This window comes from Tubulanus polymorphus, chromosome 10 (genome assembly GCF_964204645.1).
Source record: "Tubulanus polymorphus chromosome 10, tnTubPoly1.2, whole genome shotgun sequence".
Taxonomy (NCBI): Eukaryota; Metazoa; Nemertea; class Palaeonemertea; order Tubulaniformes; family Tubulanidae; genus Tubulanus; species Tubulanus polymorphus.
The window spans coordinates 12,855,369-12,869,909 of NC_134034.1; the positions used below are offsets into that span (position 1 = coordinate 12,855,369).

The 14,541-nt window shown below is 40.0% G+C and overlaps 1 protein-coding gene across 1 annotated transcript in view; it reads right to left on the reverse strand.

Annotated features, from left to right (window-relative positions):
• Positions 1-14,300, reverse strand: part of LOC141911630 (dynein heavy chain domain-containing protein 1-like) — a gene marked incomplete at its 5' end in the record, with an annotated part of 55,674 nt that extends 41,374 nt beyond the window's left edge. Inside the window, 25 exons of the mRNA XM_074802617.1 lie at positions 752-922; positions 1,647-1,774; positions 2,244-2,415; positions 4,133-4,441; positions 4,822-4,983; positions 5,364-5,486; positions 5,891-6,112; positions 6,531-6,705; positions 7,613-7,766; positions 8,118-8,302; positions 8,503-8,647; positions 8,742-8,902; positions 9,316-9,396; positions 9,507-9,596; positions 9,672-9,755; positions 9,838-9,885; positions 10,194-10,304; positions 10,486-10,652; positions 11,173-11,331; positions 11,413-11,502; positions 12,060-12,130; positions 12,218-12,311; positions 12,871-13,167; positions 13,642-13,720; positions 14,173-14,300. Of these exons, the coding sequence (XP_074658718.1) occupies positions 752-922; positions 1,647-1,774; positions 2,244-2,415; positions 4,133-4,441; positions 4,822-4,983; positions 5,364-5,486; positions 5,891-6,112; positions 6,531-6,705; positions 7,613-7,766; positions 8,118-8,302; positions 8,503-8,647; positions 8,742-8,902; positions 9,316-9,396; positions 9,507-9,596; positions 9,672-9,755; positions 9,838-9,885; positions 10,194-10,304; positions 10,486-10,652; positions 11,173-11,331; positions 11,413-11,502; positions 12,060-12,130; positions 12,218-12,311; positions 12,871-13,167; positions 13,642-13,720; positions 14,173-14,300 (3,606 nt within the window). The remainder of the gene's footprint in view (positions 1-751; positions 923-1,646; positions 1,775-2,243; positions 2,416-4,132; positions 4,442-4,821; positions 4,984-5,363; positions 5,487-5,890; positions 6,113-6,530; positions 6,706-7,612; positions 7,767-8,117; positions 8,303-8,502; positions 8,648-8,741; positions 8,903-9,315; positions 9,397-9,506; positions 9,597-9,671; positions 9,756-9,837; positions 9,886-10,193; positions 10,305-10,485; positions 10,653-11,172; positions 11,332-11,412; positions 11,503-12,059; positions 12,131-12,217; positions 12,312-12,870; positions 13,168-13,641; positions 13,721-14,172) is intronic.
• Between the last annotated feature and the right edge of the window lie 241 nt (positions 14,301-14,541).

Sequence of the window (14,541 nt, forward strand, 5' to 3'; positions counted from 1 at the left end):
TGTACATAGTGGGTTTTAAACTTTTAGTTTTTTAGATTGGTTGTAGAACTTAAGACAGACTTGGTCTTAAACAGTTATAATTTGCTATAGAGCCGAAATGGTCTAGTCTAAGACTGGTCTAAAATAGTTAGATTTGCTATAGAGCCGAAATGGTCTAGTCTAAGACTGGTCTAAAATAGTTAGATTTGCTATAGAGCCGAAATGGTCTAGTCTAAGACTGGTCTAAAATAGTTAGATTTGCTATAGAGCCGAAATGGTCTAGTCTAAGACTGGTCTAAAATAGTTAGATTTGCTATAGAGCCGAAATGGTCTAGTCTAAGACTGGTCTAAAATAGTTAGATTTGCTATAGAGCCGAAATGGTCTAGTCTAAGACTGGTCTAAAATAGTTAGATTTGCTATAGAGCCGAAATGGTCTAGTCTAAGACTGGTCTAAAGTAGTTAGATTTGCTATAGAGCCGAAATGGTCTAGTCTAAGAATGGTCTAAAATAGTTAGATTTGCTATAGAGCTGAAATGGTCTAGTCTAAGACTGGTCTAAAATAGTTAGATTTGCTATAGAGCCGAAATGGTCTAGTCTAAGACTGGTCTAAAATAGTTAGATTTGCTATAGAGCTGAAATGGTCTAGTCTAAGACTGGTCTAAAATTGTTAGATTTGCTATAGAGCCGAAATGGTCTAGTCTAAGACTGGTCTAAAATAGTTAGATTTGCTATAGAGCCAAACTAAGATTAGAATATGGATTTCATACATACCTTCAGCGTTTGACTGCTCAGTTTATTCAGTATAGGCAGATAGGATTTAAACTCCTGTAGGTTTCTATAGAACTGTATAAGCACTTGATCGTCTAACGGAACGTGTCTCTTCATCTGGACAGCGATTCCCTGCCATTCGTGAATCTTCTCCAAAATCTTCTTCACGTTCAACTGAAAATAGAAACACAAATATGTTTCTCACGTTGTTTCATTGTTTGTGAGGAGGGGATGATGGGTTGGTTCGGGGTCCAGTTTCATGAAAAGTTTGAACTCAAAATTTCTGATTAATCACTTAATTCACATTGTCAATGAGGACAAATTAACTTATACGAAGCCGAACTAAGCTTAAACTTTTTCATTGTGAAACCGGACCGCGAGTCCAGATTAAGTTTTGAGTTGGGATTTGATTCACTGAAAATGAAATGATTTTAACCTAGAGTTAACTCTAACTCACAAGACTGTGGAACTGGATCCTGAGTTCAGAGTTTAACTCTAATTCACAGCTGTGGAACTGGATCCTGAGTTCAGAGTTAACTCTAATTCACAAGACTGTGGAACTGAATCCTGTGTTCAGAGTTAACTCTAATTCACAACTGTGGAACTGGATCCTGAGTTCAGAGTTAACTCTAATTCACAAGACTGTGGAACTGAATCCTGAGTTCAGAGTTTAACTCTAATTCACAGCTGTAAAAGATTTAACTCAGCATTAACTCATTGAAAGTTAACTACCTCTAACTCACAGAGTTAACTCAGGAGACTGAAGAACTGGATCCAGTTCCACAGTAGTGAGTTAGAGTTAACTCTGAGTTAAAATTAGTTCATGAGTTCATTGAGCTAACCCAGAGTCAAATCTTAACTCACAACTGTGGAACTGGACCCTGAAAGTGAGATATACCTTTCTGAACAGCATATTCCTCCAGTCTTGTATCGTACTGATCGATGTATCCAGATACTTCCACAATTCGTGGCGAATTTCCATTTTCGCTTGAAGATCTTTCAGATATTCCAAATCACACGATTCCCCTGCGAAAAATACAAATTCTCGTTTAACCCAAAACAAGTATCGTACGAAATATCACATCACATTTTGATATATCTGAGAATGTATTGTAATGTAATTTATTTCATCATCAATTATAATTACAAATAAAATCTATAACAAATAAGTAGCTTGATGATGAGGAACAGAGCCTTAAAGGCTGTACAATCACTAGGACGTTCAGGCCCCTAGAGAAAAATAACAGAAGAAGATTGATGGTAATGATAATAATAGTAATGCTAATAATAATAATGCTAATAATTATTATATTATTATTATTATATTAATAATAATAACAAGAATAATAATTATTATTATATTATTATTATATTAACAATAATAATAATAATAATGATATTAATGCTAATAATCATAATGACAATAATTATGATAATAATCATAATGACAATAATCTGATGAATATCTGATGAATATCTGGTATTGTATCTGTACCTGTGATAGTTTTCTTCCAATCGCTGACTTCGTGAAGTTTATCCCTGATTTTGATAAACTGCGCGAAAAGTTGCCGCAAGTCGGTAAGAATTTCGTAACAATTCGACGACGGATTCAGGTATTTTCCGGACGTCGCCTCGGTTACCAGACGATTAGCCTCGTCCTCGAGCTTCTACAAAAATATCCCCGCAAAAAAATTGACGTTTATTTTAAGAACTTACGAAACAAAAAAAATAGCGATGAAAATGTGACGCCGGTTTATCATCAAAAACAACCCAGTTGACAGACGTGAATCAACCTGATATCTCGAATTGGAGCAGTTTTCACCAAAAATGACACAAAAAAGTGTTAGTTTTTTTCAATAGAAAATGAACTAGAAATTATCATAATTTTCAGAGTATTTCGATATTTTTGATAGTAATTGAGCTCTCAAAAAGAGTAGAAATTACGCTCAAATAGAAGTCATTGAGTCAAGTCTGAGTTGGGTTTGGAGTTAAATCGATTCGATCAAATTTAACTCCTGACAGCGAAAATGGATTGAATATCTTAATCACGTTGCCTTCAAATAAAAGGTAAATATGTTACAAAGTTTCACGCTGAACGACAGTTACATACATTACATCATTTAGAACTAAAGTGCGCGCATCTATAGACCGTTCCTGACTAGATACCACGCTTCACATCGGCCCCCCTCCCCCAGGACTCTTCATCAGAATCTTTAACTATCTGCATTGTATTGTCCCAGGGTTGCAAACCTCTGAAAAGTGCTATCAGTAACAAATGGAAATTTTTCAATAAGCATTTCATGGAAATATGAAAGAATATATCTAGATTAATCAGTAATCAACAGTTAGACCCTCAGTAACATCTTTCATATGTCTGTATGCATCAAACAAATCAAATCAGTATTTTCTATTATAAAATAGTAACAAATACTGAAAATCAAGAACAGTTGGCAGCAGCTTTGCTTGCGTTGTTCATTGCATTATCGGAATTTGGGGAAGGAAACACAATATGTACATTTCATTTATGTTTTCAAAAATTGCCCTCAGAATTAATCATTCCTGTACCGGATCTGATCAGAAACCCTTGTAGACAATGATAGCGGGATAGTCACCACACCTGACTGGTCACCAGTCACTACACCTGACAGGTCACCGGTCACTACACATGACTGGTCACCAGTCACCACACCTGACTGGTCACCACTACTAACTGGGTTACCACACTGACCAGTCAAACTTTCACACTCACTCAGTCACCAAGAGCTCAGTGGTCTAGTGGGTAGGACTGAGGGCTGGCAAGTTAGAGACCCAGGTTCAAATCCCACATTGGCTAGGGTTACAGTTACAGAGGAGCTAGGGTTACGGTTTCGAATCAGGGTTCGTGGATTTTTCTAGCTAGAACTGGGAGAGCCTGTGGTTGGGGCTGATTACCAAATTTTCTATGCTGTATAAATAAAGCCATTTTGATGACCAATTTTTCCACTTTTGCTACAGAACAGTCTAAGACGCATAATAGGCCAACAATGGCTTCCTTTATGCGATCAAGGTAGATGTGTTTAGTTTAAAGGTTGATGATGTCATAAGGGGATTTCAAGCCATCTTTCCTCAGAGGGTCTATAGATTGTTAGTTGAGAGTGTAGCCACACATTTAAAACAAATAAGCAGGAATTCAAGCATTTTTTATTAAAACACAACATTAAACAGAAAAACACAAAAATGTAATCAATTTTATTTGTTACATCGTTTACATTATAATAATTAGTTACAACAATAAAATAAGAGTTCAGGATTAAACATCAAGTTAAAATTGGAGCGAGTCTATTAGATTGTTATGAGGGGAGGGAGGTTGAGGGGAGGGAAGGATGGGTTGGTGCAGTTTAATACCATTATATCACTCGGGGGGTCATCGAGTGCGCTGCTGCGATTCTCGGCAGACGGAGCAGTTTCAGCAGACGGAGGAAGAATCGGAAGAATCTCCATCAAAGCCGTCGCGTCGATTCCTTCTAGTTTCGTCGGACTGACCGACGGTAGTTTCCGCGGCGATGGGGCAGACGTTATCTCATTGTTGTCGGGTTCCGATTGTTTCCGTGGCGATTGTTGTTGATGTTGTTGAAGTTGTTTTTCGAGGAGGACTTTCCCGATTTTTGTCGACTGACGACGACTGATTTTACTGACGACGTTCATCATTCGATTCTAGCAGACGTACGAATAAATTATAGCAGACGTACGATAGATTATAGCAGACGTACGAATAAATTATAGCAGACGTACGATAGATTATAGCAGACGTACGAATAAATTATAGCAGACGTACGAATAAATTATAGCAGACGTACGAATAAATTATAGCAGACGTACGAATAAATTAATGAACAAATGAAAAGTTTGTTCTCCCTTTTTTCTGCTTGAAAAGCTATTTAAGGAAAAATGATTTAGAAACGCAGATTGAAATCAATTTAAAATCAAAAAGAATTAAAAGAGAATTTGAATTGAACATTTGAACACTAGTCGAGACAACGAAATAAACTGATTGAAATAAAACAGGATTTTGTAAATAACCGACATGTTTTTACCTGGTACGTATCGTCAAGGGATTTTGTAAGTAACGGCGTTTGTATAACTACGAACGTGTTCGCGTCGGACATCACTTGAATAAAATCATCCCACGCGTTAGAAACGCTCGTCTCCAACTTCTCTTCATCTCCGTTCAACTGACGATAACTCATTCTTATCACCTAGACAACCGATAACAATAATAATAGTTATCATCACCTAGACAACCGACAACAACCGTTAACAGTTACTATCACCTTGACAACCGGAGACAATAATAAGTTATTATCACCAAGACGACCGACAACAATGATAACAGTTACGATCACCGAGACAACCGGAGACAACATTGACAGTTTCTATTTACGAGTGAAATGAATATTTGATTTTCTAGTTTTAAAGATTTGAATCTAGAGTTCAATGCATGGAATTCACAGTAAGGAATTCAAGAGATGACCACCGATTTACAAATTTCCCGAGTTTTCCCTGATTTCCCCATGTCACATCAGTGGCGCCACCCTGTAACTGTTCGTGCTGGGCGGTGAAGGATATGACTGTTTACCTCAAACAACTGACGTATATACTCCTGATGTTGCTGATAGTGAATTTTCTTTTCTTTGTATTGCTGTAGATTTTTCGAGTAAGCAGCAAATTTATCCAACGTCGTCTGCTTGTCTTTCATGTTCTAATTTACAAATGAAAAAAAAACAATAATTTTTACGATCAACCACACAATTCAAATGTGAATCCAACTGCAAAACTGGTCTTAACAACTCATACAACTGGGCCCAGTTTCACGAAAAAGTTAAAGCCTAAAACGGTTAAGTTTGAATTGTTGTCCTCATTGAAAATATGAAGCGATTACACCAATTACAGCGATTACACCAAAAACTTGAGTTTAACTTTTTTGTGAAACTGGGCCCTGGTCTAATGTTGTTAGATTAGCTATAAAGCTAAGATGGTCTTAAATCTAAACTACGCAGCAGGCTCCAATTCAACAGTAAGAAAGTGATACCTCAAATTGAATCATCTCTATCCCTCTTCCCCACTCCTTCCCTTCCCTTCCACTCTCTCCTCACTCATACTAACCTCGATCATGACGTCCATTTCCTCGACGAACGTTTTCGCCAAGTTCCTCGTTTCCCTCGCGAGGTAATGACACAATTCTCGATGAATCTCGTTCAGACGAGGAACGAGTAACTCGTGTATTCCATTCGTACAGTTTACGAACACGACTCGATTCCTCGTGAGGAACTGATGATCGAAACTCTTAATTCTCTCGATCCACGTTCGAATTTCTGTCAATTTTTGCTGCAACGAAAAAATTATGAATAAGGCAGTCCAGGGCCCGGTTTTATAGACTGGTATTACCTTTAACACGTGGGTTAACTCAATTGAAAATGAATTGAGTTAACCTCCGGATTAAAGGTAATACCGGTCTATAAAACTGGGCCCAGGGGTTTATTTTAAACCAGATACAGTAGAATGTGCTGTAGCGTCCAGCAAATTGTGTCCAGCCAAAAATAAAAAAATTCTATTTTGTCTTAATCCTTTCAGGGCGTCTACACTGCAGTGCTGTGTATAGATCAACTTGGCTAGTACACCGCACCATATTAATATTTCTATATTAATACAAGGCGCCACACCCCTCTCCCCATCCTGGTTTTCTGATTCAGAGTTTAAAAAATTTTTTTTTAAATCGATCAAGTTGTACAACTATTAAACGCACCTCGAAAGTAAAAGGGGGCGCTCCTTTCCATTCTGCGGTCGATTTATTCGTCCAGCTTCGAGTGAATTGTGAAATCTCTTTCAACCAGTTGTTTTCAGCGCAGTACTGATCAATTTCGTCGAACGCTTCCGTCATCAGAGTTTCGTATTCGTCTATAGCTCGTCTATATGACTCACTACATGCAACAAAACAATTCCGAGATGATACATAATACCCGAACATACGAGTAATCCCACAATATATTCAGCATTAGTCGCCTGGGGTCAGTTGCACAGTCGTGACTTAAGTCCAAAGTGGTCTTAAATCTTTAGACTGGTCTTCCGAACATATGAGAAATCCCACAATATATTCAGCATTAGTCGCCTGGGGTCAGTTGCACAGTCGTCACTTAAGTCCAAAAGTGGGCTTAAATCTTAAGACTGGTCCTAAGTTGTTAGGTCGGTTATAGAACTAAGTTGGTCTTAGACTGGTCTTAAGTCTAAGCCATGACTCTGCAACCGGCCCAAATTTCGTGGAAAAAAATATACAAACATTTCAGCTCTACAACTTGGTAGGGTAGAATTTGACAGCTGCAGGGCAAAATATATGAAATTTACTGATTTCTACCCTTTAGAATTCAAATTGAACTAGATAACTTGGAACCGATGAGTCCTAGCATCTAGGCTATCGCTGTTAGTAAGGTTTCAAGAAACAATCGTAGATCTGGGTCCAGTTCCACGGTTACGAGTGGAAATTTGATTCAGAGTTAACTCATTGAAAATGAACTAACTTTAACTGTGGGTCCAGGGTCCTGATAATTCTCTATAGATAGACAAGTCACCAAATTGAAGAAAGACAGGGACAATAGTCAAACAGGGTCTAATGAATATTTACTCGATCTCAAACTTTGCCCAAACTAAATTCGCCTGTCTTTGTTCCTTTTTTACTTTTTGAAGATGTAACCACAATCAAAAAGATGAATTTATGAAAGTATGTTTTGACTCAATTCCATGCGTTTTGAAATGTGAAAATTTTTCTTTTTCATCATAATTGTGGATCTCTATTCATATTAAACCCAGTTGTGTTGTATAAACGTTACTTACTCTGCGTTGAGTTTCTCTTTTAGATTCTCCGCCGATAAAGCTACGAAGTCCGAACCTCGATCCGTCTGCTGTATCGGCGGTATTATCTGACTGTAATGATGAACCAGATCGGGTGTAGCCACGCCTAAATCGTCCTCTCTCTTATCAACCGTCGCTGAAAAACATAAATACAACTCGCAAGCTTCAACGCCAAACTCAAAACAATTCTGTTCCGTGCAGCATTTAACTCTCAGAAAGCACATTTCAACTCTTACAGGATTGCCCTTAATAAATTACATTTATTATTACCATTATCATTATTATTAATACTAACATTATCAATATCATTACTCTTATTATCATTATTATCAATTCATGTTTTTTCATCAAATAGTACTTTCCAATTGAACCCAGCTCACTGGTTATTCGAATCCGACTAGGTGGCGCTACTACTAAGCATGTCCTTCTACACACTAGCGACACCTGGTGGATCATCACTAGCCACGGTAGTAGTTTTTTAACGAACCTAGTTCTAGAGGAGTCGGCGTGTCTAATTTGAATTCGAGACTGTTCCACGTTTTTCGATCCGTCTGCTCGGTTTCGGCCGCCGTCTGCGTAATCATAGAGGGCGTCGCCGTATCGGGATCGCGTAACGACGGTAACGCTAGTTTATGACCGATCGGTTTTAAACGGAATTCCGAATAACTGCTTCTGTTGAATAAAACAATGGAACAAATATTCAAACGGAAATCAGATTTGATTTCTAATGAAATGGACCCCAGTTCCACAGTTAGCTCTGAGTTCCACGGTTAGGACCGAGTTCCACAGATCTTGGTTGAATTAGAGTTAAAATTAATTCGATGTTTTCGCTCTTTTAAGCGAGAGGCCCGCGGAGCCGGAATCGGACTTACTGAGATCGTTTAGTCGACCGGTATGTAGTGATATCCTCGTAGTCGATAGTCCGTACGATATCGCTGAGTTTATGAGGAATGTTGAATATCGAATCGGAAACGGAATTCATGAAGATTTCACGATTCGGACAGAAACAAAGTTCATCTGAAACGACAAAAAAAAAAAAAAAACAGAATTTGATTTCATAGTTTGGTTCAAAAGATTCCGTCGTTCAGTTTCAGTTTATTGAGAGACAAACCGTTATCGGAGAATTGTAAGAATGCTTGAAAGAGTCCATCTCTCTCGGCAGACGCATTCTTCATCACTTCATTCACAAACGTTAAAACGTTCGATATAGAAATATCGATGAGATTGGAGAGGACGATCTGATCGATGAGTTTATAGAATATCGGTAATCTCCTGTACAGAGAGAGAGAGAGAGAGAAATAAAACAATCATTAGAAAACTGAATGAGAAAAGAGACAGACAAGATCTTCAGGGACAGGGTCTTCAGGATCAGATCTTCAGGGACAGGGTCTTCAGGGACAGGGTCTTCAGGAACAGGGTCTTAAGGAACAGGGTCTTCAGGATCAGATCTTCAGGAATAGATCTTCAGGAACAGTGTCAGGGACTTCACCAACAGAGTCTAATGAAAACTTACTTCAGGGACAGGAACAGGGACTGCAGGAGGGTCTTCAGGGATAGGGGAGGGACAAGGACAGGAACAGGGGCAGGGACAGGGATGGAGACAGGAGCAGGGGACAGGAAGGGGGACGGAGACAGGGTCTTCAGGGACAGCGACAATAGTCAAACAGGGTCTAATGAATACTTACTCGACCTCAAACTTTGCCCGAACTAAATTCGCCTGTCTTTGTTCTTTTTTTACTTTTTGAAGATGTAACGAATCTTTGGAACTGAAGTAATAAAATGAAATTTACATTCCAGAAATACACGTTTCCAGAAACGATGGCTGCTTCCGTAAATCCACCTATGACATCATCGCAAAATCAATTTCTCTACTCACAAAATCATTTTATGCTGTAACTGTTCCTCGCAATATTGAACTTTCTTGTACGATTCAATTTCGGTCATTTCCAAAATCATTTTACAAAATCTGAAAATCGAATAAAAATTAGAATACCGGTAACAATATAATTCGGCGGAAGAGTTTCCTGGTTTTAGCGTTTACCTGTAAAATCGTTCGAGCACTTTCTCGGAAAACTTCGTCTTCTGCTCTATAGTGCGTTCATACGTAACTAAGGGATACGACTGACTACAATATCAACACACAAAATATTCTGAATATATACACGGGAATCTATTCATACAGTACGTGTGACCCCATTTAAACTTACTCTCGTTCAAGCGGTAATAATTCTAATGTCGTCAATTCTTTCATCAATCTACGGACAAAATAGAAAAAAACAATATTTTAGCAAATTGCACGAAGCCTGGTACAAAAACGAACAAATAACAACAGGCCAGAGTCAGTACGGACAGAGTCAGACTTGATACAGCGGAACCTTGTGTTAATATGAGTCTTGTGGGTAAAAGTGAAATTGTTGTATTAAACGCGGGTTTGATTTATATAAATATCTATAGCTGGGGACACGTTGGAAGCTTGTAACACTTTTCCACTTCTATGGTTCAGGAATACTGAGGACTAACATACAGTCGAAATGTGAAATAAACTACGTAAGTAAATAATTACTTTTCAACTTGTAGCAGTGCGGCGCTGAACAGCGGAACGCACTGTATCATAGAATCCTCCACGGACGAGCGCATTTTCTCGAATCGACAAATACTGACGTTTTTCTGCCATCTGAAAAATTTACATTCTCATAAAAACAAGTTTCAAATCGAAAGAAATCATGGCCCAGTTTTATTACCTTTAACCCGGGGGGCTAACTAAATTCATTTTCAATTGAGGTAACCCCCGGGTTAGAGGTTAATACCAGTATATTAAACCGGGCCCTGATATAAAAGAATGATTTTACTCGTACCTTCGCATTGATTTTAAAACGAGGAAGTATTTAAAGAACGGTATTTTCGAGACGGCAGCGTGTAAGACGGCGTCTTTTAACCAATCGGTGAGTGACATACTCTCGGTGACCAAACCTTGAACGTGGATCACTCCGAATGTGGAGAATACGTAATGTTCATCATCGGCCTACAATAAATATATATTACACATTATCAATATCGGTTTACAACCTTAATCACCTCTTCATGTCTCTCACTCCCTCTGCCCTTTCCTTCTGATATCTACTCTCCCTCTCATCACTACTCTCCCTCTCCCTCTCCCTCTCATCACTACTCTCCCTCTCCCTCTCCCTCTCCCTCTCATCACTACTCTCCCTCTCCCTCTCCCTCTCCCTCTCCCTCTCCCTCTCCCTCTCATCACTACTCTCCCTCTCTCTCTCCCTCTCCCTCTCCCTCTGATATCTACTCTCCCTCTCATCACTACTCTCCCTCTCCCTCTCCCTCTCATCACTACTCTCCCTCTCCCTCTCCCTCTCATCACTACTCTCCCTCTCCCTCTCCCTCTCCCTCTCATCACTACTCTCCCTCTCTCTCTCCCTCTCCCTCTCCCTCTGATATCTACTCTCCCTTTCATCACTACTCTCCCTCCCCTCCCCTCCCCCTCTCTGATATCTACTCTCCCCTCCCTCCCTCTTATCACTGCTCACCTTCTGTTTACTAGTTTCTATCAGCTCGTACGGAGTGTAATGTCGTCTGTTCGCCGCGATGTTGAAATAAGCGAATTCTATTCGTCCGGTGTGAAAACATTTCATGAAATATTCGACGGCTTCTCGTCCGGTTTTCAGATGAGCTACGTCTAATAAACTCTGAAATATACCAGAAAAAAACCTCTCGCGTACATAAAACATGCCTGCATAGAATCTCTTAGCTTTCAGTTATTCAATTACCTTCACTGAAGATGAAGAGAGAGATGATGTTTTCTTTTTGAATTTTCGACTTCCAGCTGAACTCGATTGAGTTTTATCTTTCATTTCATCCTACGAATAAATTAACAGAGATTCAGGTTAACAGATCCTACATGTAAAAATACTCAGAACTGGAGTCAGTACTGGAGGTTTCCAGATTCCCAGTGGCAGGAGGGGTACTGAAGACAGTACTGGAGGTTTCCAGATCCCCAGTGGCAGGAGGGGTACTGAAGACAGTACTGGAGGTTTCCAGATCCCCAGTGGCAGGAGGGGTACTGAAGACAGTGCAAGGTTTCCAGATCCCCAGTGGCAGATGGGGTACTGAGGACAGTACTAGAGGTTTCCAGATCCCCAGTGGTAGGAGGGTACTGAAGACAGTACAAGAGGTTTCCAGATCCCCAGTGGCAGGAGGGGTACTGAAGACAGTGCAAGGTTTCCAGATCCCCAGTGGCAGATGGGGTACTGAGGACAGTACTAGAGGTTTCCAGATCCCCAGTGGTAGGAGGGTACTGAAGACAGTACAAGAGGTTTCCAGATCCCCAGTGGCAGGGGGGGGGGGGGTACTGAAAACAGTACTAGAGGTTTCCAGATCCCCAGTGGCAGGAGGGGCACTGGACTCAATTTTTTACCTCTGGATCCGGTAAATCTACATCCATAGCGTGAGCCGTCAGTCCTAAACAATGACCCCACAACGATTCACCTACAAACAGAAATAAAACAACGTTTTATCTCTCGTTTTATCGAGATTAAAATCCCAGATGGAATCGCAGCAGATTTAATTACGTACGAGTAGCAGTTTCGAAGGCGACGGCCGGAAGAGATTTCCTCAAATCGCTGAACGTTAAACCAGCCGGCTGCAGATTGATCTCTTCGTATTCTTCCTACAAATTAAACAATTCAAACACTGCATCAGACATTGATTTCATGAGTCGTAAATTTGACAGCCGTGGCCTCTTTGATAATATGACTTCCTTCCCTGACTATTCCCTGACATGCACATTGTTTTCCTGGACTTATTCTACTAAGAATCCAATCAACAAACACAGTCAAATACGTAAGACTGTTACGGAAACTGTTTGAGTCGGCAATATCAACAAGTTTAACTGACTTTTCCCGATTTCAAAAAGAAAATTCCCCATATTTTTCCTGATTTCCAGGGGTGGGTTTCATAGATGTGGAAAAAAAATAGTAGTCCCTGGGAACATTTTGAAATTTGTCAGTTATAATAACCATGGTTTCTCATTGTAACTATATTGGTTGTCACCTACAGATTGTGGATTTATCCCTAGGGATAACTTCGATACTCTGTCTATGAAACCGGGCCCAGGTAGGTGGCGCTGGCCTGTTTGTATAAAGTAGGTTTTTAGATTGTTTACTGCCTTAAATAAAACTATCAACTCAATTTACCTTTATCAAACTTTTACGTTTTGTTAAACTTACGAAATAGTTCGTCCTGAATAGATTTTTCTTCGAAGGGAACGCGAGTTGAGTCGGGGGTGTTTTAAATTTCGACGCGATCGGAGTAAGGTTAACGCCGCGAGCAGCAGCAGACGCAGCAGCAGCAGACGCAACAGCAGCAGACGGAGAGCCGACGTTGAACGGATTTTTCCCCGTCGTTTTCGAACTGATCTTCTGCATCTCTTGCGGAAACACGGCTTTCAACGCGTCGAAGACGGTTAGTTTATCGTCAGGATCGTCGCGTATGAAATCGTAAATACGTTCTAGATAGTGATATATCTACAAAAACAACACGAGATGAATGAGTCTAAATTAACGCAACCCGGTTTCAAAAGCCTAGTTTTAATGATTTCAATAAATAATCATTTGAGATTGAAAACCAACTGTTATACAGGGCTCAAGTTGCACGATAGCCTTCAGGGCCCAGTTCCATAGTCATGGCTTAGGCTTAAGACCGATTTAAGACCGTCTTAGTTCTATAACCGATCTAACAACTTAAGACCAGTCCTAAAATTTAAGACCATTTTTGGACTTAAGTCTCAACCAAGGAACCGGCCCCAGAGAGATAAGGCGCGATGCGGTTGCATTCTTCAGTGCTGAGTGACAAGGAAGTGGGTTCGAGTCCCACTGATGGTGAGCGGGCAACACTTCAAAGGCCATTCCATCGTACAATCCAATTCAGGTCAGTCTCAAGAAACCAAGATCCAAATGACGTAAAGTAAGAAACAAACAAACGAAGTAAGTAAACAGTACCTCTTTGCTTCCTTGCAGTAGTTCTCTTATAGGAAACAGTGATCTGACGGCAACACTGAGGTAATCCCACGACAGACAGCTGAAAAATATATCATACATCAACATATACTGTACGCTTTAACCAGTTCCACTTCCACTGGACTTAGTTCTACAGCACTCGATTCCACGGAACTTAGTTCTACTGGAACCAGTTTTACCAGACATAGTTCCATAGCACTCAGTCCTAGAGGACCTAGTTCGACAGCACCTGATTCCACAGTTCTCAGGAGTGTCAAATATTAACTGACAGTTGCTGAAAAGTTGGTTAAAGATAACCGGTGGATAAATAAAAAAGTAACAATGGACTTTTAATTGTCACACAATGTTAACTATCCACTGGCAGCTGGTAAACTTTAACCAACCTCTGAGCAGCCCCTGGTGTGAAACCAGGTTCAGGACAAATTCACAAATAAGCATCTAAACTTTTATATTCTTTATCATTCCAAAAATGTTGAAATCGTAAGTTTTTAAACCGATGAATTTTAAACTTACTCATTCTGTTGCACAACCACGATAATCAACTTCACGAGTTCCTGTTTGAGATTATGAATATCGGCCGGAGTGACGTCGACTTCCGAGAATTTCGCCGTCGAGATTCTCGATCTGACGTCCCTCGCCCACAACTCGGCCGGTTGAGACTCGGTATCCAGGGACGAGCGGATCGTCGCAGTTCTCACGGAACTCGACGACCGGGTTGTCGCCGTCGTCGTCGGACGCAGCGAGGAGGATCGACGCGAGGAGCTGATTACACTCATTGTCTATCACTAACGCGTGTATCCTACATTCAATTTAAAACAACAATTTAAAGCAATATTTCTCCATATTTTCTTGTTTACCTGAATATTCTTGCCCGATACATAT